The sequence below is a fragment of the Ochotona curzoniae genome, unplaced genomic scaffold, assembly GCF_017591425.1.
Source record: "Ochotona curzoniae isolate NIBS_2020 unplaced genomic scaffold, NIBS_Ocur_1.0 contig_3819, whole genome shotgun sequence".
Lineage (NCBI taxonomy): Eukaryota > Metazoa > Chordata > Mammalia > Lagomorpha > Ochotonidae > Ochotona > Ochotona curzoniae.
Genome location: NW_024466004.1, coordinates 25,094,031 through 25,120,255, shown reverse-complemented (window position 1 = coordinate 25,120,255; position 26,225 = coordinate 25,094,031). Strand labels below are relative to the sequence as shown.

At 36.7% G+C, this 26,225-nt stretch overlaps 1 protein-coding gene across 3 annotated transcripts in view; it reads right to left on the bottom strand.

Moving 5' to 3' along the window:
- Positions 1-26,225, bottom strand: part of ADGRB3 (adhesion G protein-coupled receptor B3) — a 687,263-nt gene that overhangs the window by 347,709 nt on the left and 313,329 nt on the right. For all 3 annotated transcript variants that reach the window (XM_040983603.1, XM_040983604.1, XM_040983605.1), the window contains 3 exons: positions 24,867-25,061; positions 9,469-9,537; positions 5,157-5,265 (listed from right to left, as the gene is read on the bottom strand). In XM_040983603.1, coding sequence (XP_040839537.1) covers positions 5,157-5,265; positions 9,469-9,537; positions 24,867-25,061 — 373 coding nt within the window. The remainder of the gene's footprint in view (positions 1-5,156; positions 5,266-9,468; positions 9,538-24,866; positions 25,062-26,225) is intronic.

The window sequence follows — 26,225 nt, the reverse complement described above, 5'->3', positions numbered from 1 at the left end:
CATTTTGTTTTTAATTAAATATAATCAGTAGGCTAACAACATGCTACACATCCCTGATTTTTCTCAAATTTAGTTTAATGAATGTAATCACTCTCCAAATGGCTGCAATGGCCAGAGCTCAGCCGACCTGAAGCCAGGAGCTTCTTCCAAGTCTCCCAAAGCTGTGGGCTGTTCTCTGCTGCTTTCCCAGGCCACAAGCAGGGAGGTGGGTGGGAAGTGGAGTAGCTAGGATATGAACCAGAATCCATATGGGATGCTGATGCAGGCAAGGTGGGGATTTATCACTAGGCTGTCATGCCAGGCCCAGAAATTATGCTTAAATTTTTAATTTAATAAATAATAAAGCAATTATTTTGTAATTTTAGACAAATTAGTAAAACAACAGAGATCCACACATGTGTCTTGGCCTTCCAATCATGAAAGACTATGAAGCTGACATAGCTGAATGTCAAATAATGTCTTTCATTCCACACCATGCATCAGTTTCTTCCATTTCTGTGATTACCTCCGAAAACGCAAGTATTTCCTAATAAGAAGAGCAATTTTTATCATTTAATTTTTCTGTCTATTGTAACAAAATATTAAAATGCTAAAGGAATCGATAGTTTCAAGAAAAAGAATAGGGCCTGGCGCAGTGGCGCAAGTGGTTAAGTCCTCACCTTGAACGCCCAGGATCCCATATGGGCGCCGGTTCTATCCCGGCAGCCCCGCTTTCCTTCCAGCTCCCTGCCTGTGGCCTGGGAAAGCAGTCGAGGACGGCCCAAAGCTTTGGGACCCTGCCCCCGCGTGGGAGACCGGAAGAGACTCCTGGCTTCGGATCGGCATAGCATCGGCCCGTTGCGCTCACTTGGGGAGTGAATCATTGGACGGAAGATCTTCCTCTCTGTCTCTCCTCACTGTATATCTGCCTTTCCAATAAAAAAATAATAATAAAAATAAATCTTTTTAAAAAAAGAAAAAGAATAGTTAGCAGGGACAGAGGATGCCAACTATACTGAATGCACAGAGGTTTAATTTGGTAATTTAGAGTGTTGAAAGGCTTCTCCAACAGTTTTAGGAAGCCAGTGAGTGACACACTGGGTTGCAAGGCATGAAGAGCAAGTGTTTGAAGAGCTTAGGGAAAGCATGTGTGACTTTTCAAAAGAATTGTTTTTGTTTGGGCTTGCATCGTGGTTCAACAGGCTAATCCTCCACCTTTAACTGCCAACATCCCATATGGGTGCCAGTTTGTGTCCTGGCTGCTCCTCTTCCCACCCAGCTCGCCTATGGCCTGGGATAGTAGCAAAGGAGCATGACCCAAGTCTTTGGGACCCTGTACCCCCGTGGGAGACTTGGAAGACATTCCTGACTATTGGTTTTGGATTGGTTCAGCTCTAGCCACTGCAGGATTTGAAGAGTGATCCAGCAGATGGAAGATATTTCCCTCCTTGTCTCTTCTCTCTCTTCACATCTGGCTTTCAAATAAAAATAAATAAATATTTTACCAAAAATAACAATATTTTTGTTTGAAGAAAAATAACCTCCCTTTTGTTGAAGAAAAATAAATGCCTAAAACCAGCTTTATTTACATTTATAATTTACAAGATGGACACAGAAGTAAGGAGGAAGCGAGGGAGCAGAAAGAGGGAATAAGAGGAAGCATGAGAGAGAATGCTCACAATTTCATAAATTAGTCGATTCTTTAAATGTCTGACCATCATAGGCTGTGCCAAGGTGAAGACAGGAGCTCAGAATTCCATCCCATTATCCCTAGTTTGTGACAGGAACCAGAATATCTGGGCCGTCACCTGCTGCCCTTGGAAAACAGCTAACTAGAAAAAAAAAAAAAAACCTTCAAATCTGGCACTACACTACAGTCAGTCTTTGGGCTAGGATTTAAGAGAACCAACAATGAATAAGATGTCCTTTTAAAAAATCAGTATAGATTTTTTAAAACAAAACATAAGGTTTTAAAACACAGATGTAGAGACAGGCAGAGTGGGTTAAGCCTCCTGTTGGGCATGGGAATTCCATGAATATTGTTTCAAGCCCCAGTTTGTCTACTCTGATCCAACGTCCTGCTAACACCCCTGGGAAGGCAATAGATGAAAACTCAAATATTTGAGTCCTGCCACCACAGGAAGACCTGGATGGAGTTTCTGGTTTCTGGTTTTGGCCCAGCACTGACTGAGCACTTAGAAATGAACCAGTATATGAAAGATCAGTCTCTCTCTCCCTCTCCCTTTCTCTGTGTATGTGCATGTGTTTGTGTGTTTTATCACTCTTCTTTTCTAATAAGCACACATTGAGAAAATGCATAAAACTGTTGCTACACAACTAATAAGAAGTTTGAAGAAAGCTGAGCACTTGCACTGTACTTAGACACAAGATTTGAGGCAATTAAAGAGGTATTGGCTTTTTTTCAGTACTAAATTGCCTGAAAGCAGGCTTGGCTACCCGTTCTGTTTTTCAGATATTAAATGAAGTAGAGATATCTAAACAAGATAATATCATTAATAAAGTAAGGTCAAATGTTTCCAAATACAGAATATTTGTTAGTCAAAACCAAGGTCATTATGAATACATTTTTGCAATTATTGACACGATCCAAATAATTATAGTGAGCAATATTAGCAATACTAGTCCTACAGATTATTCTGTCATTATTCTAATTCCCTAATGAACTCAAATTTAGGTTTATCAGACTCTGACATTAAAAGGTCCCATGGTTTTTTTTTTTTTTCAAAACACATCTTGAATAAATATCAGGTACTAATCTGATAACACCTTTAATTATCAAGGACTTTAGAATTAGTTAACACATAAAATAACTAAAAAACAATAATCCTTTCTTTTTCTTTTTCTTTTTCCTCCTAAGTTTCACCACTAAATCACTTCACCAATTGTCCAGTCTGGTAAGTGTCCCCTCCTAATTTGCCATCAGTCAAGGAATACACATAGCTTTTAGGAGAGTAGTTCATTCTAAGTGTCCTAGGAGTCACAGTCCATCATGTGATCTTTCTTGTGAAGATTTTCCTTCCTTTGATAAGCCACTCCAGAAACATACACTTAATTTGGAACTTCTCTGATGTCTCAATTCATCCTTCACAGCAGTACTGCCTTTGATCCCTTTTTACACTTGTGGCCCACAGAAACAGCTTACTACATTCCTTAACCAGCACAAGGTGGTACAAACTCACTCTGGGGAAGTGTTGGTCTTCAAACCTGTTCAATAGGTGCATGAATACATCAGCCTGGTAAGGCCTTGTGCTGCATGAAGGGAGTGGGTAGCATAAAAATGTATCCAGACTTCTAAGGATTCCATCACACACTTTCCTCAATTGAATTGAATAATTTTACCAGTAGTACAGTGGTACATTTTAAAATCTGATACCACATGGCTGGAAAACACCTTAGTACCAAATAAATCCCTGTGGTACCTAAGAATCTTTAGAAGAAATTAAGTGTAAAATATACCATCAAAAGCTTTAATCACAAAGCATTATATTATATACAAATATGTACAAATTTCACCTCTCTAGTTAATATTCTCCATGAAGGTAGCTGTCTATCTGATCAACAAGCTAAAACTTTTCATTGTCTTCATTATGTCTCATGAATAGCAACATGGAGTAAAATATACTTAAGTATACTGTTATCTGTAGTCAGTGATTTTTATGTGAGGATTACTAATGAATAAAAATTGTTCAGGAAATTTTCATTGTGATAAAGCTTGCAAGAAATAAGAAAATTATAAATTGTTATCAACTCAATGCATATAATAGTTAAGAAAACCATTTATTTGGTCTTGCAAATTTTTAACCATAAAGATCAATGTGCCGGTTGGCAGACAAAGTTGTTGGCTCAAGATAGTCATGGCAATGTCAAAGTGTGTGCAGGTCTATGCTAGGGTCTGACTTACCATGACTGTGACAGGGTTAAAGGAAGCTAAAGGAAGAAACATGTTTTCACTTTATGTGTGTTAAAATGACAGAACCTAAGACTGAGGAATCTGAGACCCACTGTTCTGGAGGGTATTTAAGCTGAGTGACAACCATCATCTTGAACCTTCAAGGTATCTTATATGTTTCACAATGCACAGACCTAGAACCTTCTATGGAAATCCTAGGAAAACCTATGAAGAAAGTGAACCAGTGCCCTCACAAGTAATGTAGGGAAGACAATGAAAAGTAGTTTTGCTTTTTTTTTTTCCCAATCACTGGCATATACATATCCAAAATGAGGCTGGATGGCAACTAGAAAAAGTAATTGGGGCTGGTGTTGAGAATTGATTAAAGTGTGGCTTTCAAGGCTGACAGACCTTATGAGCAATGATTTGTAATCCAGCTTCCACACTTCCCATCTAGCTCCCTGCTAATGTGCCTGGGAAAGCTGGGAAGATGTTTCAAGTGCTTGGATACTGGCTATCCAAGTAGGAGAACTGGAAGAAGCTCCTAGCTTTGTTCTGGTACAGCCCTGGCATTATAGCCATCTCAGAGTGTGCCAGCAGATGGAATCCCTATCTCTCTCTCTTTCCCTGTCTCCGTAACTCTGCCTTACAAATAAATTAATAAATCTTTAAAAAAAAAAAGCAAAAGGGCCCAGCACAGTGGCCTAGCGGCTAAAGTTCTCACCTTGAATGCACCAGGATCACATATGGTCACTGGTTCTAATCCTGGCAGCCCCGCAGTCAAGGGACCCTGCACCCGCGTGGGAGACATGAAAAAGCTCCTGGCTCCGGCTTTGGATTGGCACAGTACCAGCCATTGTGGTCACTTGGGGAGTGAATCATCAGATGAAAGATCTTCCTCTCTGTCTCTTCTCCCTCTGTATATCTGACTTTCCAATAAAAATCAATAAATCTTTTTTTAAAAAGGGGACAAAAGTATTAAGTTTTGCATATAGACGTGTAAATCCAAACAAGTAAGCCTATAGTTACTTACACAAATGTATGCAGATGGATATGAATGCCTGTTGTGTATGCATGTATGTACATGTTTATATATAATGTACACAATTTGTTCCACCTAAAAGTATCAAACATAAAGCGTTCATAATATATTTACTCACAAGTGTTTAAAGAGATTACAAAGATATTACATTTGGGAAGGCATGTTACAGATATTTTCAAAATTTTAATTGGTGAAATATTTTGTAAAAAAATTCCTATTTCTTACCTACATTTCCAGTCATTAGGTATGAATTCTGAAAGTCCATCATCCCCATTCCAACAATATGTATAAAATCTTCAATCACCTGCATTAACTCTATTGATCCTGGATAAATCTAGAAAATAAGCAAAAGCAAGTTAAAACAATGAGTCCAAAATAATAATATATAACTGTAATTTGAAAATCTTACATAATAATATGTGACTAACACAACAAAAGTTCAACAACTGGCAGCAGCTTTATTTTTCAATTAATAGTTAAAGATGACACTAGGTGTCATTCAGCAACAACTTCAATAGTGATATGATGAATTAAGTGATCTTCCATCAATCTTTGCAAATCAATCTTTGCAAATTGTGATATCCCAAAGATTTTCTACTCAGAAATAGCATATTACTTTTTGATAGGCTCATTTCTTTATTTAAATATCACACAATATAGGCAGTGAATTGGGACTTTTTAAACTTAGTTTAGTATTTATATGTGGGACACAAGAAGAAGAAAAACGACACTATTATTATCATTAGAATATTACATTCACTCCATCCAGTAAATGAATACACATGTAGATATAAATATTCATTACAAATGATTATAAAAGTTACTGGGTGATTAAAATGTATCAATAATTGTATAATTATTATAATTACTATAATAACAATTTGAATATATGTACTTAACATGTACATATACAAAACAAACCTACGAGTTTCTTACTATTATTTTAGACACAAATCAGGACAAGTTCAAGGAGATTAAACAGTATGCCTGCTGGTGTCTTAAACCGTGTTTATCTATTTGTCTGTCTATCATATGTTCATCCTTCTGTCCCGTGTAGTTACCTACCTACTTACAAGGCTACCTGCATCCACTGCACTTTATACAGTACAAATGAATGTTTTCTTAAAGACAAGCTGATTCTGGTTATGGTTTGTGGAAGGTGAATGCCACTAAAAAGGACACATGAGAGTTTGGACATTTATAACCCATAAAGTTTATAAAGTTCATCTGAATTCTATAAGCACATTAGAAGAAAATGTCTTTTGAAGTTAGCTTCATTTCTTGTAGCGATTCAGCACAACTGAAACCTCTGGGCATGAAAAATTAAGTCTATTTTAGAGAGTTCTGACCACTTGGCGTTTGCAAAGGTAAGTAAGCAGAAAGCACACATTCAGAGCTGGAAATTAGTAGACTACAAGAATAGGTTGAGCAGGTCAGGAGGAAGGCACGTACAGTTGACTTTTTAAGTGCTTTTTACTGTGACCATCTGAAAATCAGAAATAAGGTGTCCCTGATATAACCACATACACTTAACAACATGGGAAACTGACACTGTATTTAGAAACACATGGCATAAACCATGGTAACTGTAATTTCACAAATATTTGGGGAAGAAATCTCGCTTCTTATTCTTCAAGTCACTAATTGTGAATTCTGAAGATTCATCATGTTGATTCAAACAATGTGTATAAGATTTCCATTAACTGTAAAGCTTCTTGCTACTAGTGTATTTTTCTTCCTGTTCTTGTGTAGAGTATTTATGCACTTGTTTGTGTAATGTAAGCATGAATATAAATTAAAATGAGACTTAATATTCTGTATTGAATATAAGGATAAAGAGTTTACTCTCATCCACCCTCTGCATTTTTATAGAGCCTTTACTTTAGCAAGCCAATCATTGCTAAACTTGACCTATTTCTTTTTTATATGTCTATACACTTTTTAAAAGTTAAACAGCCTCCTACCAATTTGAAAATTAGGAAATGTTTCCCTTTGAAATGTAAACCGTCTCTCACAGAATGGAACAGAATGACAGGGGTTGATCTTGTGAGACCATCAGTCTTATTTCAAGGTGCACAATTATCTCTGATCATAACTATAGGGGGTTATCAGGGGCTTGTTTTTCCTTTGAAGAAAGCCAAATAAACAAGATATTAACTGAATTTTGGATGGAGCATATATGACAAACGGCACTATCAAGTCCTTTTAGTTAAAAACCAATAATTAGCTGTTTTGAAGACATTTGTATCACAGGTTTTGTCTATTTGGCTCTAAAAAAGATATAGTGACTTTTTTTGTCTTAATGGATTTTCTAGGATTTGCATGATATGATTGATGGCTTACAGCCTATCAGCAAAAGAGATTTCTTTTTCTATATGGTTGTGAAGAGATTATCAGGCTGGCAGATATTTTTAAATTGTCAAAAGGTGTTGAGCAGGGCTTGAAAACTTTGCAAAGAAAGAAACAGTAAGTATTTACTTTCAGAAGGGGGTCTCAGCCAGAACAATTCAAAAATGCCAAAGATGATACATAAATGGCTTTAGTGAGCTACACTGTGAAATGCTCTTACAAAAGAGAATCAGGGTGCATTTCCTCACAGTGCCCACTCCTGCTGTAGGGACACAGAACTTTCTATAGAACAATGAAATACAAAAGATAATACATGATCAAAACGGTTTGTCTTGATTGAAACGAACTGTCAACTCCACCTTGGTGGTGTATAGTATTTTTTCTTTTTTTTCACTTTAGTACAAATAAAGTATTTTTCTTTCAAATAGGATGCTTTATCTAAGCATAATTTGAGCCATCATGACTGGTGTTATGAAAAACTAACAATGTTTGGAATGACAGTTTATTGTGCAAAGATTGTAATTTTGTTTGCAAAACAACTATGATATAATTTTAGAAGTCTTCTGAAGACTTATTTGTTCTTGGAATAGTAAGTAACTTTTGTACTCATTTATATTCATTAAGCCATTTTCATTTTAAGTTATGAAATATCCTCTCTTGTTAATCTTCACCATCTTACTCAGCTATTTATCCAAGTGCACATAAAACTCAAATTTAGATTTAGATTTTTTGAGGCTCTTCTAAAATAGAGGGATTCACAGAGATTATTTTTGATAGACAGCAAACAGCACTTATTTCTGAGAAGTCGCAATTTGTGCCAATGGAGTTCCATTCACTTATTACTTGAATGAGAGGATAATATTACATTCAATAAAAGCTACAAAATGGCTTTTTAAATGTAAACATTATTCATAGCATCAAGAATAATCAGTATTGAGAAAACATTTAAAAGCTAAAAATAGAACAAACTCAGGCTTCTAAATAAATAAATGGATTATGTACTGATTCAAGATTTTCCATTAATGAGAAATTCTGCCACCATTTATTATTTTTACAAGTTGGGAAATCACAGTAAATAATTTCAGTCTTTTTAAAAAATAGCTTATTATACATTTGTTCTAAATGTGTCTGTAATGAGTAGTCTTTGGCACTCTAGAAAGATGTGCTTAGCCGCTGCAGCTGTATGCCAAAAAAGGACACCATTTTGTTAACAATGAGTGAATGAGGCTGTCCTCCCAATGAAAGCCAAGGACAAATATATAATTCAAAGTAATAGGAAAAGACAGACTCAGGGTCTTGAAGAGCATAGATTCTGCGTCTGATAATGAAGTGGGCCCACACTGGACTATTCTTAGAGGTCCTATCAAAATATGAATAAAGGGCAAGCTTGACTCCTGAAAGCCTTTTATAAAGAGAAAAGGATAGTTCAGCTGACACTCTAAATATTCACTCTTTTTCAAGATTGCTTTGTTCTCTTAGGATTTTTTTTAAACAAGAATCAAGTAGAATACTTGAAGCTTAACTTTAATTTCCATATACTCTTCAAACAACACAATTATCACCCCTTTCTAAACCCCATTCACCTTTTCTCTTATTCACAACCATAAGCTAGTTAGTATAGCACAAATGACGATGCAAGTCATTTCAAAAACAAAAACAAAAACAAGTGAACAATAAGGTCACTTGCTGCACAAACAAGGCACAATAGAAAAATTCAAAATATGAAAAGTTTTATGAAAGTTCACTTTTACAAATATTAACTTCAAATAAATCATTCATACAGATATGACCCAAATTACATGTATGTGCCAAAGGCAAATAATTTGATTGTTCATACCCGTTAGTTCACCTAATATATATGCTTTTCTAGTTGTTATTTTTCCCATAATTTGTGGCCTGCAAAGAAACTATGGGAAAAGGACATAGCTATTATTGTTTATTATCTCAAAACTATAAATGACTTAAATTTGTTCAGTTTAAAAATATTATATGTCTATTATTGCATGTATATCTATCCTTTTCCTTCCACAGGTTAAAAGATCACCTGTTTTCTTCAATGCTAGGCACACTGACAGAAGTCTTCTAAAATTTCATTTAATGTTCTCAGAATATCAAGCAACTTATTTTTCATATTTTTACACCCATTCAACCACTTTCACTTCAAGTTCTCAAATAATCTTGAACTTACCTGTTGTGCATCTTCCCATTTTTCCTTGTTTTCCTCATCTAGAAGATTGCTAACTATTTGAAAGAAGTTCTGTAAATTAAATTAGATAAAATTCGTTACATAGAAAAATAAAGCTTTCAACCACATAAATTATGTGATAAACATGAAAAAGCGTTTGTACTACCACTTTCTGACTCTAACATGGTATCTCTGAGAAGCTCTTTTCTGCATGAGCATACTGCACAACCTCATATTTTTTATCATCAAAAAAGTAAAAAGAGGCAAGACACTTAATTATTATTTCCTACCCCAAATCCCTGGAATCTGACTTATATGGGCATTGTATAATTTTCCTCACAAATAAGTACTGACACTTCTGTAATGAAAGTCACCTGTATTTGTCTAACTTCAAGTTATTTTGTTGATTATGATCCATGATTGCTAATGTCTGTGTTTTACTTATTGCATTGCTTTGATGAACACTGTAGTAAGATCACTGACTATGAAAAAAATACAGAACTAAGATAGATTATCTCAACTTGGAACCATGGTTCTGTCCTTCCTGGCTAGTATTCAAAATACTAATGAAGTGTTCTAAGTTCCTGGCATGCATCATATAACAAGTGCTCTATATGTCTTGGGCATTTTCAAAGTATTACTCTGTGCTCTTTGGACTTTGGCAAGCAAGCCAACCCTGACGAATTAATAGAAACATAAAATGTTACTATTAAAGTTTTCAATCCTTGTATCATGCATATCCTTACCCATTGAAGACCTACTGGCTTTATCTTCAACTAGCAATACATTAGAGAGACCTGTATTTAGCCTTTCCATGTAGACAGGTACTTTTCATTCACCCTGGGCACACTGAAACAGCATCAATTAAGGAATCAGTGTTCATTTTGCATGTGACGTTTTCTCACCAGAGAAACACATTTCTGTATTCTCACAGGAGCCAAGAAAGGAAAACCAGGAAGCCAGATGGAGATGAGCAGTGACTTGGGGTTACATGGTACCCAAGAAATGTCAACTGCAAGCATGGCGTTTTTCTTTGCTGAACAAGAACTGCTTGGTTATATTCTCAGAACCCATCCTTCTCATCAGTCTGTATGTATGCTGGCATTAGCATTATTTCATATGATACATTAGTGTAGGACAGGATTTCTTTGAGAATAAAAATAAGCAAAATTTGCTTATTTCATCAGTCTTCCTCCAAATGTAATCTTTTAAGACAAACATTTTATCTAATTCCAAATAAATTCACCTGAGTTTTTTTAGATGAAAAACAAACAAAACTTTTCCTCCTCTCTTGTGGTCTTGTGGTTGGAAGTTGTTAGTATCTATATTTTATTGCCCTATTTGTGATATTTATTTTAATAGTTCTTGTAATTACACAGCTGAAGCATGTTTTGAGTGATAACCTCTAAAAAACTATGGATTTTTTTTTTTACAACCTTTGGAAACATTGCAAGTGTTTTTACATTTTTTTAAATTCCTTTAACCTTTTTGTACTAGTGGCCTTTTTTTTTTCCAGTTAAATTTTCTACTTCAAGTGTTAACATTTTAAGGGCTTAGTTCATTGAGCTATAATTTTACCTATGGGCAGAAAGAATTAACCTTCAGAGTTCCCCAACTGCCTGTGGCTGGTTCACTCATTAGGGGACCTGGTGCTAATGAGGCAAAAGAGGCAGGCATCATCCCTGTGCATGCCAGGTAGCTGTGCTCAGGTCAATGACCTCGCTCTGCATCCTAATGCCTACCAGCATTCATAAAAAATGCATGCTGCTGCTAACAAGAGACATCAAGCGAATGGGAAGCAGTTTGTGCAAATGCATCTCCTTTTCTGGAAAAACATTTTAAAAACCATGTTTTACTGACAGTGGGTCAGTGACTCCTTGCCATACATGAGGGCCATTGTACACATACAATGCCTTGATGAAATAAATTTAGAGTTCAGTTTTTAAAATCACTAATTAGTAGACATGGAAAAAACACAAATTACTAAAATGTACATTAAATCAACCAAATGAAAAATCTCAGATACATTTTGTATCATTTTTCAAGCCAAATACATGGATAAAATTTTCTTTTAATCTATTGACTGGTTCAAGGATAACAGAACTGCATTGACTAGTGCTGGCTGTATTGGGGTACAGTTAAACCTGAATATCTCAAATGTTGACAAGGTATCTACTGAGACACTGACTCCTTCTAGTTTAGCAGCATACCTTTAGCTCAGTTAACATGTAGCAAATATTTAATAAGGTCACAATTTCTAAAGTAAAGAAATAATAAAGTCACCAAATCGGTATATCTCAGGTTGTTTCACATGATCCAGGGCCATTCATTTGAGCTAACTCTGCTGTAGCCTGCCTCATATATATTGAAAATATGCATAGTAATTATTGAATATATTAATTCTTCTTTGACATTATTCAACGAATATTATTTTGCAGAGGAGACTCAGTATGGTTGAGACTGCCTGACTAAAATTTTAAACAAAGCATGAAGTTACTTTTATGGTATCAAAATTATTACTTGTTAAAGTCCTTTTAAAGTTCTACTAAGGGTGGTAATATCTTTAGTAATGATTTATGGACTAAGTCACTTATGTCTGCATACAATGCATCAAACAGTAGGTTGTATGTACGTGTGTGTGTGTGTGTGTGTAGTGTTTTAAACAGTTCACATCCTTCTGATCTACAAGGATTTGAAAACCTGATTGTCCTCAGTGGAGTCTGAGTTGTTTGAAGCTGCACTTGTCCGTCCAGGTCCAAAGTTCTGCTTGTGGATTATTAACTGTACAGTTCTGGATAATTGTTACCCACTTATGTGTTACTTCTCTAATCTTTCAGAGAGGAATAAGAAAGGCCACCTGGCAGAGCTCTTGTGGTGCTTAGAGCTGATTCTAACAGTGCATAATCCATGGTAAGTGCTTGATATATGACAGCTCTATAATTTTATTTGTCTTATATTATCTTTTATATGACTGGCTGCATGATTTTTATTTATAGGCATATTATGGCAAATATGCTTCCATAATTTTGATAGGTTTCACAACCAGTGGCAGGCTCTACTATCACCCTTTAATGTTTCTTCTTGTCTCAGCAATATGTAGAGCGCAGAACTGAGTCACCATCAACTTTAAGATCTATAATTTGTTCAGCAGAAGGCTCTCCTTTTTAAGAATACACTCTGCTAGAAGGGATTTTCAATGTAGTTATTATTAGACATGTACTATTTAAGAGGCACTCTGCCAGATGTCGGTGAGGCACAAAGATCAAAGTACAATAATAATTTTTCTTTGTGGGGTATTATAAAAATTAGTGCAATAAAGGTATGTTATGAGAAGAACCACAAGTGCCTTGGCAGCATCCAAAGTGCAGGTCCTAAATTTTGCCTCAAGAGACAGGGTGGACTATTTGTTACATAATGTTACCAGTCTCTCCATAATAAGACTGGGATGATGGATCCCAGCAAGAAGCAGCAGAGTGAGCCTGCTTTGTGGCACAACAGATCTGGAGAAGCCATCTATCTAATTCTTAGAGCAATGGGGCATGCTATATAATAATCAAAGGTAATAAAACAGTCATATAAGATGAAAAACTATAGTAAAAGATTATTCCCTAAGATGCAGCCTGGGAGAAGCAGCACATGGTGTGTGTGAGTGTGTGTGTGTGTGTGTGTGTGTGCTCTGTGTGACAAAATTATCATCATATCCAGACAGGTCATGCATCTTCACTAAGGAATGAAGTAAGGAGTGGGGCTCAAGTTTGAGCAGGTGTGACACATCCTCAAATCACAGATTTATCCCATGAGACACTTAGGTATTAGCATGGCCCAGTGTGTCCAGCACATACTTTTTCGATAAAAGATTTTTTTCTTCAGTCTTTCTAAATTCCATGCTGTGCTTGAATTGCAACTCTGCTCAACCCCCACCAAATCTATGCACTGAACTCCCAACACCCAAAACACCTGTCACTGTATTTGGAAAAAGGGATATAGGAGGGGATAAAGCTGCAAAGAGGACATTAGTGGAACAGCAGTGTGGCATCCTGGTCAAGCCTCTGTCTGTGGCACTGGCATCCCATCCGGGCTGCATTGGAGTCCCAGATGCTTCACAGCTCCTGCTGCTGCACCTTGGAAAGCAACAGAGGATGGCCTGGCTCTCCCTGCTACCCACATGGGAGACACAGAGGAAGCTTTGGCTCATGGCTCAAATCAGCCCAGCTCCAAATGTTTTGGCTATTTTGAGAGTGATCCACCTAATAGAAGATCTCACTATGTGCCTCTCTTCCAGTAACACTGTGTTTCAAATAATAAACAAATAAACAAAAAGGGAAGTGAACATTAGGGTAGAACCCAACTCAAACTGACTGGTGTCCATATAGAAAGAACAGATTGGCATACACAGACACCAGGCATAGATGTGTGCAGCAGGTGAGTAGGGAACACATGAAGACACAGAAAAGTAATCACCTGCAAGCCATACAGATAGGCCTTGGGAATCAAACCTATTGACAAGTTCAGTGTCTAACTTCCACATGACTGAAACAAATTTCTGCTGTTTGAGTCACCCATTCCACGGCATTTGTTATAGGAGCTTAAAAATTTTTTAAATTCTCCAATGATATTTTTAAGAAAAAATTGTTAATAAGTAAAATATCAAAAGAAAATGACTCTTGATCTTGTTAATGCAAATCTCAATATTGTTTTGAATTTGAAGGAAATAATGGGAAATTCTGAAAGGGTAAAACCACAAATCATAGGATTTATTGTATATTTTTAATAAATACTCAAATCACTGATTCATATCATATGGTGATAGGCTGCACTATACATGTTTTTTGAAAGGCAGAGTTATAGAGAGGAGAAAGAGAAACAGAGAGAGAGAGAGAGAGAGAGAGAGAGAAAGAGAGAGAAAGAGAGAATTTCCCATTAGCTGGTTCATTCCCTAAATGGCTGCAATGATGAAAGCTTGGCTGTTCTGAAGCCAGGAGCAAAAAATTTCTTGTGGATCTCCCACATGAGTTTTAGGGGCACAAAGCACTTGTGACATCCTCTGCTGTTTGCCCAGGCCATAAACAAGGAGCTGGAAAACAAGTGGAACAGCCGGGACTTGAACTGGTATCCATGTGGAGAAGTGGTCCAGCAGGTGGAGGTGCCATCCCCTGTGCATATTCTTAACACTTCTGGCTTCACCTCCTGTTCCCACCTGGTTGCTGTGTACCATCAACGGCTGTCTTCTAAATGTTCTTCCTGACAGATTTAATCATGTTGATTTATGGAGCAAGATTTGCCACTTAATATTTCACAAATTTTGGAATCTCTTATTTTCATGTTTATAGTAAGGGCTTGGTTTTGATCCCAGCTGTGAAGAGATGCTAGTTACGCCAATTTCTCTACGTCAGAGAAACAACAGGAAATTGTCTCAGGTCATGCAGCACTGAAAACAGCTACTGTTTCTTAGAGTGGTTGTCAGTTGAGAGTTATGATTCTGGCTGCAGGTTAGTTTCTAGAGCTAGAAATCCTGGTTATTGATTTAAGCAATTCTCTTCAATTTGTTCTACAACTCAAATGGCCTGGCAGGTGAGACAAAGGCTTTTGTTTCTGTTCCTGACTTTCCTAATACATTTCCAGCCCTCTCTCTGATAAAAAGCAGGTGTGTGGGAGGGTTGGAGGTGGGGTGGGTACATTGCCATATTTCTAGGTGGTGCCATGAGAAACACTGGACCTTACTTGGAAGTGGAGGTACTATGCAGATAACTGCATTGGCAGGAGCTGCCTGCGATCTAAAAATTTTGTTTTTGTTTTATTACAGTAGTTACATTTCCTTAGTTTTATGATGTACTTGATGCTATGTAAATTTTTCACAGAGATAATTTATCTCTCACGTGAAGTCTGTGAGGCAGATACTATTGTTGCTTATCATGGAAGAGAAAATTGCAGCACATGGAGATCTCATAAGCACCTTGGGTCATTTGGCTTACAAGTGGCAGAGACACATCCTGAAGTATAGTACCCTGCTTACAGGGTATTCACTCGAATTCTTCATAGTCTACTGCCTTTCCTATCATCTCTGCTCAAACATGAGAACATTTCTGTCTTTTCTGCTTAGACAATGAATATTGAGGTCATCATCTTAAAGCAATAGACTGCGTCTTGAATGCTAGAGTTATACCATCATTCCAAACCATTGAAGCCAGTTCAGATATTATTAGGTGAAGAAAATTAAAATAGCTCTTTAGATGAGGTGTATCATTATATTATAATATTACATTATGATGTTAACAATTATATTCACATGTGAAAACTAAAAGTACCCAGTACTAAATTCACAGGCTAAATTGTGATAATGAGAAAGAGAAGTATAAACATACAATGTATTACTTTGAAATATTGAAGTCTAGAAATGCAGAATTCTAGAAACATAGACATCTTAATTGAAACAATGAGAAAAGAAATCCCGGGAGCCAACACTACAGTGTATCAGGCAAGACTGCAGACTGTGACACTGGCATCCCAGCTGGGTTTCGATTCATATACCAACTGCTCTGCTTCCTTCCATTCCAACTCCCTGCTAATGGCTTAAAACAAACAAACAAATAACAACAACAACAAAAAAAAACAGCTGAAGATGGGCCCAGTGTTTGTGTCCCTGCCACCCACTAGGAGACCCAGGAGGAACTCTTGACTCCTTGCCTCCTTAGCTTTTTTCTGATTGAGCACTAACCATGGTGACTATCTGGGGAGTAAACCAGAGGATGGGAGATCCTGCAGTTTTCTCCCTCTCACTAATGCTTTTGAAATAAATCAATCTAAAAAAAATTGTGGATACCTAAAATATATTTTGCCTCCTAGGAAAGATGGCATGCAAATGTTAGAATCTAATTGAAAATACTTTCAATGCAGTTGCACTTTATTTTAAATGTCGTATATATCTCTCAATCTCTCCTTCTCTCTGCAATGTGACTTACAAATAAATAACCAAATCTTTAAAGAGAACTCAAGGGGAAGTTACGACTTGAGTAGAATTTGGAGAAGCAAGGTAAGCACTAAACAGCATCATAAAAGCATAAGCATGGCATATTCAGCAGACCACAACTGGTCAAAAAGGGATACACATACCCTCTCCAAGTGAGTTTAGTTACTGATTGTTGGCATGCAAGTAGTATGCCACACAATGTCTATAATTGCTCATCAAATGTTTTAATTAAGACATACATTGTTTGACTTTACTAAAATCACTACCTCTACTCTCAATGTAATTCCTAGGGTAATTATTAGACATTTATCTGCAATATGGCCTGAATTTAAAAAAAGAAACTGGAAAACTTGAGTTTTATCTTCATACTTCATGCCATTCAATTTTTCAACCCTAGAGAATGTGTCAGATAAAAAAAAAAAACTGTTTGCCAGTATTGAGTAATGACTTCTTTGAAGGTCATGATCATTTTTCTTAATGAAACAGAAAGTGCAAGAATGTATTACATACAACATTACACAGAGACAGGTAAATATAACTGTGTAACACTTAGCTTTCCAGTGTTGCTTCTATTACCTGCCTGCCTCAAAGTGGATCGTAGCCAAACACACTTGGAAAACACTGAGTTAGACATATACAATTGTTGACATGAACAGGCAGATGTCAAGGAGAGGCAGTCCTGGCATTTAGACCCCACAATGTTGGTGTCCTCCCCAGTATTTCCTTTCTTCATGACACAGATACAAACTGCCTGAAGGGTCTACCTTTCATTCTACTAAAAAATTTCTTTTTTGTCTATTAGGAAACACTGTCACTAAGACTTGCTTTCTTCTTTAATCACCTCTAGACCACTGCCACAAGATTACAATCGTTTCTTCCTCACCTTACAATATTCATTTACTAATTTATGATCTCTGATTCTCCATACTATTTTTTCACTTGTTTTTTACATTTAACAACTTTATTTACAGATAATCAAAGAGCAAATTCTTTTTACTTGTCTCCATCTTCCTGTGTTCATGATCTATATTTTCCAACATTAGTCCAATTTATTACAAATTCTGGCCTCCAAAATGTGCCTTGCATATACCATGTCTGTGCCTTCAATTGTAGCGTGTTTCTTTGCTCTTTTTGTTTCTCCAAAGTCCAGCTCCAGTTCTAACTCTCCCAAAATTTCTTTTCTGACTACCTCAGCTTGGATTTCTGTATTTCTAGAACTTCTAGAAGAGAAATGCACTATGCTAATATCTCTCTTTCAGCCTTTTTACAAGTAATTTTCTTCAGTGACATTATAAGCAGCTGAGAGCAAGGCCCATATTTTACTTTCATATTAAGATTCATAACAGTATCAACAATGGCATTATGGAGTAATTCCTGTATAATGGGTAATTAACAAATATCATTATGTATGAATCATTGTGTATTTAACCTTCATTATTTCTAAGCTTCATAACAACTCTGAGACTCAGTCATCTGCTTTATTAAAAGAGTCTATACTTGTGAAGTCTTCCACTGACTGAAATTTACTAGTAATCCCCACATCAAACCCCACAGTGATATAATGATCTTAGAAATGTGCTGAGCAGCACTTGAGTTGCAAACTGTGCACCCTTCTCGTTGAGATCAAACCTTATTCAGACCTTATGCTGTAAATAGGCATTCTTACATGGTATTTAGCACCATTTTTTTCCACATAAATTGTGTGTTTTTGCTTATTGATGATTCCATCTGTAAAAGACAGAAGCACAGTACTGAAAGGCTGTTGAGTAATCCTAAGCATAAGAAGGGTGTGATGTGCCTTAAGGATGTAAGCCAGAGCCCAGCATGCTAGTCTAGTGGCTAAAGTCCTCACCTTGTAAGCCCAAGATCCCATATGGGTGCCAGCTCATATCCCGGCAGCCCTGCTTCCCATCCAGCTTCCTGTTTGTGGCCTGGGAAAACAATAAAGGACAGTGCAAAGCCTTGGAACCCTGTGCCCGCATGGGAGACCAAGAGTAGACTTTAGACTCCTGGCTTTCGATCAGCTCAGCTCTGGCCATTCCAGCCTCTTGGGGAGTGAACCAGCGGATGGAAAATCTTCCTTTCTGTCTCTCCTCCTCTCTGTATATATGACTTTTCAATAAAAATCAATAAAAATCTTTTTTAAAAAAGAAGAAAGATGTAAGCCAGACAAACTTGGTTCAAATGAGAGATAGTGCTATTGTTTTGGAGTTCAGTGTTTGTGTATCAACAACATATATTAACCAAAACAAATTCCTTGTGAATGATTAATGATTATATTAAAATAATTTGCAGGAGAACTGATTCTTGTATTTTCTCCTGGAGCAATGATTTAGTATTTGTCAATTCAATATTGTCTGTAATTTTGCAGAATATAACTACTACAAACTACCACAAAAAAATGGCAATCAATTACACTATTTTCCTTACTTCTTTTTGCAAATGAGGAAATAACATGGAGAAAGGCTAAATAATGTCTTTGAGGAGACCAAGGCAGTTATTAGGTAGGCTGGAATTTGAACATGTATTTCCTTTGTTTTATCAAGACTTACGGCTTCTACCGTGGATGGTGCAAATCCAATCTTCTATTGGTAACATGAGCTACAGTACAGATTTTTCCATGGTTTAAAAATAAGTAACTGGGGTCCAGAGTTGCGATGTAGTCAGTAAATTCATTGCCTGAGTGAGACATAGCGTCTGATTCCTGGCCTGGCTGCTCCACTTTTGATCCAACTCTGTGCTAATGTCCTAGGAAAGCCAGAGGAAATGTTCCACATGTGTGGGGTCCCGTCATGCACATGGGAGACTCTGATGAAGCTCTCAGCTTCTGGCTTTGACCTGACCAAACGTTGATTATCATGGCCATCTGGAGAGTTAACCCGCAAATAGAAGCAGTTATCTTTCCTCTCTCTGTAGCTCTAATTTTCAAATGAATACAGACAAATCTATGGAAAGCTTTTCCTCCACTCTAGCATCTGGGTATTATGAGAAATTTTGTTGTGTTTTTGTGAAACCAAGAGAATTCCCTCAAACATCAATATTGTTAATTTAACTGATTCTTTAAAGACTTCATCAGAGGTTTGAATGCCTACTAGATCTCAAGCTTCTGGATAAGCTCTAGGGACATGACCATCTCTCAACAAACTTCAAAAATTTACTGCTGAAGGCAGATCTAAAAGCAGCAGTTGCGATGTTATGTGTGAGAATGCTACAGTACAGGTGCTTATCAGCTTTCAAAAGAACAAGCAAGTAGGAAAAAAATCTAATTCTGCCTGGGACTCAGTGAGAAAACTGTTGAGAAGAAATGATCTTCGAGCTTGATCGTGAAGGAACTTTTGTTATACTGGAAAAGGGCAGGCTATAACAGGGAACTAATATGATGTGAGTTTCAGAGCGATGACAAAGTTCAAGAGTTTGCAAGAGACTATCCTTGGAGGAAAAAGACTTTAAAAGCATCTTTTATCAGTTTACCAAACTGGCGGTTTGTTATTCTAATGCAGAGATTCATGTTTCATTTCAGGTATTTTTTCCATGTTAATTCAAAATAACTAAAAATAAAATACTACAAAGCATTGTTTTACACTTAAAAAGCAGTTTCTCTTTCATAGTGGCACAAAGTGATGGAGTATATAATATTATATTTGATAACTTTCTATACTAGAACAAACTACGTGCAGTCAGATCCAAGAAATGGATACTTCAGTAAAATGGAGTGAGGCTTCATGAAGAGCTTCTCTTTATGGCTCTGCAGCTAGCCAGGCTTGATACAACTGGCATGCACTGTATTAAATTCTCTTATAGGTATGATGAACTGGATATTCTCAGGAAAAATTAACTTCATAATTTATTCATTACTTAAGCTTAAAATAGTATTCTGATTTATGAGGTTGTCAAACCACACATATCAAAGCAATTTTTTTAAGTTAAAAAATTATCAATATTAAAAAAGATATGCAACAAACAAATATGCAAGAAATTTATTTAGGAAAAAATAACAACATGAACAATAAAAGTTTCTGCAACTTAAAATTATGAAGCCTGGGGTGAATGTTTGGTTCAGTGGCTTCAACATATGTCCCATAGTAGACAACTAGTCAATATTGGCTCTGGTTGAGATATAATCTGCTACTATGGAAGTAGCCCATGCAGGTTGTAGCTCATATACTTGTGTCCCTAGGAACCAAGTTGCTGGGGTCCATGCAGTAGGTGTGAATAACACGAAGGTGTAAGGAGAACAGTTCCCCTGCTTGGCAGGGCCCAGGGGGAGGTTCCAGCTGTTTGGCAGGGCCCGGTGGATTTCTCTCTGACCACCCTGACACAGTTTCACCCCTTTCGCATGGACACTCAACCACCCCACTAAGAATTTTGTAATCTATTGAGGCATTGTTTGCCCCTGTGAGATGGTTTTTGCAACTAACATGAGCTTGAGAGTTAATGTTATTGATAATGTCTTGATGAGTGGGTCTTTAACTGCGCACAGGAGTACAATTAATTAAGCCCATGCCGTTTCTGGACACCTTATTGTGTGCCTACCCATTGCTCTTAAATCTGGCCCAAACATTTAGCATGCTTTCTGGGAAATAGCTTGATAAGAATTTTGCAAACTAGTAGAAGTGATGAGAGTATGGGCTGAAACTCCTATGACAAAAAATATAGCTACTGGGACCATAAAGGCTATCCTGTTACTGTGACCCTAAAGGCTGAGCTTGCAGGCCTAATGGCCAACTATGTCAATGACCCCAAGCCCCATAAACCAAGGCCCCAGACCTTTTAACCCATACATAGTTCAAGATAGGGGTCTGGTTGTCACAGGCAGCACCAAGGTTAGAGCCCAGACTTGAGGAGAGCAGGTGGGGCCTGACAAGCTGAGATAAATAAGGAATGTGTATTCCTCCCTCACTCATCTCTCAAGAAGTTGTAAATTGTGCCCTCCAAAGCTATGTACTGCTTGGGGCCACACGAGAAAGTCTGTGCTATAGCTTGTGACTGCTTCTGTATAAATAAAGTGGACAGCTTTCTTGCAGGGTCCACAATGATCATGGAATCCTAGTGGTCCGTCCGTCTCTCTCTTCTTTCTACGCCTATTTCATGCACCCTTCTCGAGCTCCAAACTCAGCTGGAGCTGGACTCCAGCACCAAGTGATTGGGTTCCATGCTCCACTCCTTGCTTTGACGTACCCTGACTATGGCAAACATCTGAAGACAGTGAACAAGAAAAGACAGTGAACCTCTATCTCTGTGTTGGTTTCTGTGTCAGTCTTAATCTCTCCCCCATTTAGAAAAACATGAAAGCAAATTTTAAAATTTAAAGGTAATCACATAGGCTTGCTCATTTAAAATTTCTCATACTTATACTGAAGTAAACCATGCCAGTTTTCAAGCTTTTAATTTTCATATACGTGTTAAAGGCCTCCAAACTTTTCTAAGGATTTCACAAAAGTTTATCTTATAGTTTTTATGTTGTATCTATCTTTTGTCCCTTTCATCAAAATATCACATCAATCTTTTACACAACCCAGAATTACTAAACATAAAACATCTTATACATAAGTACATTTAGAAAAATATATTATCTTTTTCTCTTAAGATTTATTTATTTATATTAGGCAAATTTACAGAAGGAAAGAGAGACAGAAAGTTGGCTCACTCCCTAAATGGCCGCAGTGGTTAGAACTGAGTTGATCCAAAGCTAGGATCTTTCTCCAGATCCCTCACTTGGGTGCAGAGACCCAAGATTTTGGGCCATCCTCTTCCTCTGCTTTCCCAGGACATAAGTAGGGAACTGGATGGGAAGTGGAGCAACCAGGAAAGGAACCCTCACTCATGTGGGATGCCAGCACTTGCAGGAGTAGGATTAGTCAATTGAGCCAACCTGCTTTCCCCAAGAATGGTTAACTTTTAAAACCTCTACTTAGTGTTTCCTTGCTCTAGGTTAATAATTTTCCAATTGAGTGGAATAAAAACTCTATATGATTATCAATCGACATGAATTAACAAATTAAATTAAACAAACATCTGTTGAACAGTACTAAGAAACTGGTTTAAAAGACTGAGATGAACCAAGATGTGGCACTGCTATTTATGGGAGTTGAGGTTCTGAAGATTTCTATGTGAAAAGTAACATAATCTGAGTTTCTAAAGTCACAGTTTCTAAAGCTGGAACCGAGCCCATCCACAGCCAGCAATCAGGAGCCAGCAGCCTTTTCTGGATTTTCCACAGAGCTTCTTCAGGGTGCCAAGGACTTGAGTTGTCCTCTGCTGTTTTCCCAGGATATAATCAGAATACCGGTGCATGTATGGGATGCTAGCCCTACAGGTGAAGGATCCACCTGCTTAGGCCTGGCACTAATCCAAAGATTGCTAATTTTTACCAAAAAAAGTAGAAATGCAATTTACAATTCAAAATGAGTTAACTTTATGACACATTAAGTTTAAGGTGTTAGCCAATCAGAAATAGTTAGATGACTTGTTTACCTTGGGTTCATCTAAGAATGTAAGATTTATAACCAAGAAAATAAAGAATAAGTCTATTTATGCATATAAATTATTTGCATTCAATTGTGAAAAGTAGAATAAAAGCAGCACAAAATTCTCTAGGGTTTTAGGTCAAGGAAAGATCATTTTAATATTGAGTTGAAGTCTTGGTAGTCTGACATTCAGAAACAATTACTAGGCTTTAATTAGGATGCTGACAGGCAGAGATGGAAGAAGAAGGGACATTAGAAGTGGCATTGAAAAGACATCACCAGCAAAGTCAATGAAATTGGAAAATGCAGACTCCACTCCTGAGAGGATGATGCTTAGGACTCTGTGAATGTGGCTAGGACTGAGGAGAAAGTTGCATGCAAACAGAAATCTATTTTTGATTATGCCCAAATGATAGCAAAATAAACAGCCAAATTGACTTTTCTACGTTAAACCAGCTAATATCCATGATGAAGCAATTGGTTAAAGTAATTGTTCACTGAGCCCATGCATTTTAATGAGATCAAATCAAACCATACTCACAATATACACTAATGATCTTAAACGCCTCACCTTCAGCATCTAAAATGTTAAAGCCCTATTTGCTTGAGGGTCAAGGGTAATTTAGTGTAGTAGTCTCCCTGTCATGTCAACTGTAAATAAAACATGTCAGCGTTTTGGGGGATTATAACTTACATTTTGCTCTAAAGACATCAAATATTATTTTTAATGTAAGTGCTAATAAATTGTTTAGCGATTGTAGGAAAAGCTTACTTAATGTTTTAACATTAGAAAATCACTTTGCTCCATGTAAGAATAAGATCTTCAAGATGATCAATAATGTTAATCTACTCAACCTTTCTAATGTGTTTTACAATTAGCAGGACATTGCTCTAATAATTCTCACAACATTTGCTTCCATCATTGAAAACATATAACAGCATCAATACCATCTATGGATGATTCCATGATTTCAAGAAGCATTCTTTGCCTCTTTCCTTTAGTTAATTAAAGCCAAAGCAAAACAAAAGGGAAAAGCCCAGCAGCACCACCACCACATAAAAACTGCCGGCTCCAACTGAAATGCAAATAAAACTCCCAAATGAAGATTAAGCTGAAAGAAAATAATACCTGATCTGGGAGTATTGCCAACCTCTATTTTAATTGACTATATGCAGACATACAGGAAGAACATAATTCTAGAAATGCAAAAATCAGCTCAACATTCTTGGCAAAAGTGTATGCTAGTCTACAGCACAAAAGGAGTTCATTTGAAATGCAAACTGGGGTTGCATTGAAACGTTTTGTTTGCCCTTTTACAAGCTTTGCTCTAGTGGTGAAGGCAATACTGAAGTTGGTTGAGTACTTAAACTTTATTTTGGAAACAAATGATGTTGCTCTAAAAGTCTCTTACAATAAGAAGCAAAAGCTGCAAGCAGTTAATGAAATTCCTACTTCTCAGTCAAGAACAATTACCTATTTTTCTCATATTTTTAGTCAGTGGTTCCTCCTTCTACTAGCAAATTCCCAAACTTTATATTCCATATTCTTTACATGCTATAGTCAATATGCTTCATTACATTTAATGTATTTAATTTCCTATCTTAAGATGGTGATATGAATGTGGGAATAAAGTATCCTTGGTACCATCTGGAATTTGTTATCATATCTTCTATGTGAGGGCTCAAATAATTTACACACGCATTCCCACGCAGAATCTCCTTAAGGTGTGATATGCACAGTTAATGCCTGAGGACACTGGGGTGCAGGATGATTAAGAGCACTGAGGTGATTTCCAGAGCTGACAAGCACAGCATGGGTGTCCCTCCACTCCCCTTTGCACCAGAGTCAGTGTTCTCTCCATCGAGCTCCTGCCACCTCCATGATGGCTGTGCTGGTTTCTTGGGGAATTAAACAGTGATTCCATTTTCACTCAAAGTTGTTTCCTTTATTGCATTGTCTCCCTTACCTGGACACCATCAGATGCAGGGATATAACTTGCCCTTTTAAAAGTATCTGTTACGTTCCTGAGAATTTCCACAGATATGAGAAGATCGCCTGCATAGAAATTCTTCCTCTGAGTTAAATCCAAGAGTGTCTTGGTTACTTGGGACATCCCATCACCTGCTAGTGTTCTCTGTCCCTTAGCAAGGTGCTCTTTAATCTGTAACGGTCGAAAGAAGAGAAGAAATATCAGAATCTTCATTACTATTTCACTTTCAACCTTCATCTAATAACTGTACTTAAAATTGTGCAACTTTAAAATTGCCTTGTAACACTTGGGAGGGTTTCAAAACAAGAAATTGTGTATTCCAAGGTCAGTGGATAAACGTTCAGGGGATAAAAACTCAGGATGGAGAGCTTCTTCCAGGCTTGCCAGAATTTTCCCTTCTGCTTGGAACATATCATTCAACACATTAAAAAAGGTGTATTCGTTTGGGTTTTTCATTGCAGTAAAATATTTAAAACTACTTTTGCATATGGTAATGTAAGAAACATTTTTAGTAAGTTGTGACCAGAGGTAGGTATAAAAACCACTTCAAAATACATGTTTATTAACAAGGTAAACTTAATAACCTTTGTCTCACCTCTTAAAATAAACACATCCTCATATAGTATCAAAAAATCATCACTGGAAAACTTTAGTTTAAGAAATTATCTCTAAACTAGAAATCCAGTATGACATGACTAAAAGTTATGTGATTTTTAGCTTTATATTGTTGTAGAATTAAACAAAAGTAAAAAAAAAAAAAAGAAGAAAATCTGTCAAAATTAGAAAAAAAAAACCACCAGTATACAAATGTCAGATTAGTTGCCAGAGAAATGACTTTCAGTTCTCATATTTATTTCTATTACATCTAGGATAGAAAAAACACTTCACAGCATGCAAAATGGAAAAGAGGGAGAAAGGGAGAGAGAGAGAGACAGACAGACAGACAGACATAGCAAGGATACGTTACAGTATTTACTGAAAGGTTAATTTAGTACAAGGCTAATTTTCACCTTCCCATTGATAAATCTGATATAAAAGTAACTTCAAAATTACAAAATGTTGAAGAATAAATATACAAAATACTGAAACAAAAAAGTTAAGGCTATTAATGTTAATCACCAGTTTTATCTATAAAAAAGCCAAACATTCTTTAAGGAATGTCCATCCATCTCCACTAACGAAAAAGTAAGAATTTTCCGAAAATTATACTTTACAAATAGTTTCCTTGACACTTTGTATATTTTAGCTTTTGTTTTCTCTAAAACTCTGTCCAAATGTATTTGGCTAAAATAAAAATCTTGGGAGACATGCTTTATCTCCTTCATGTTATACTCT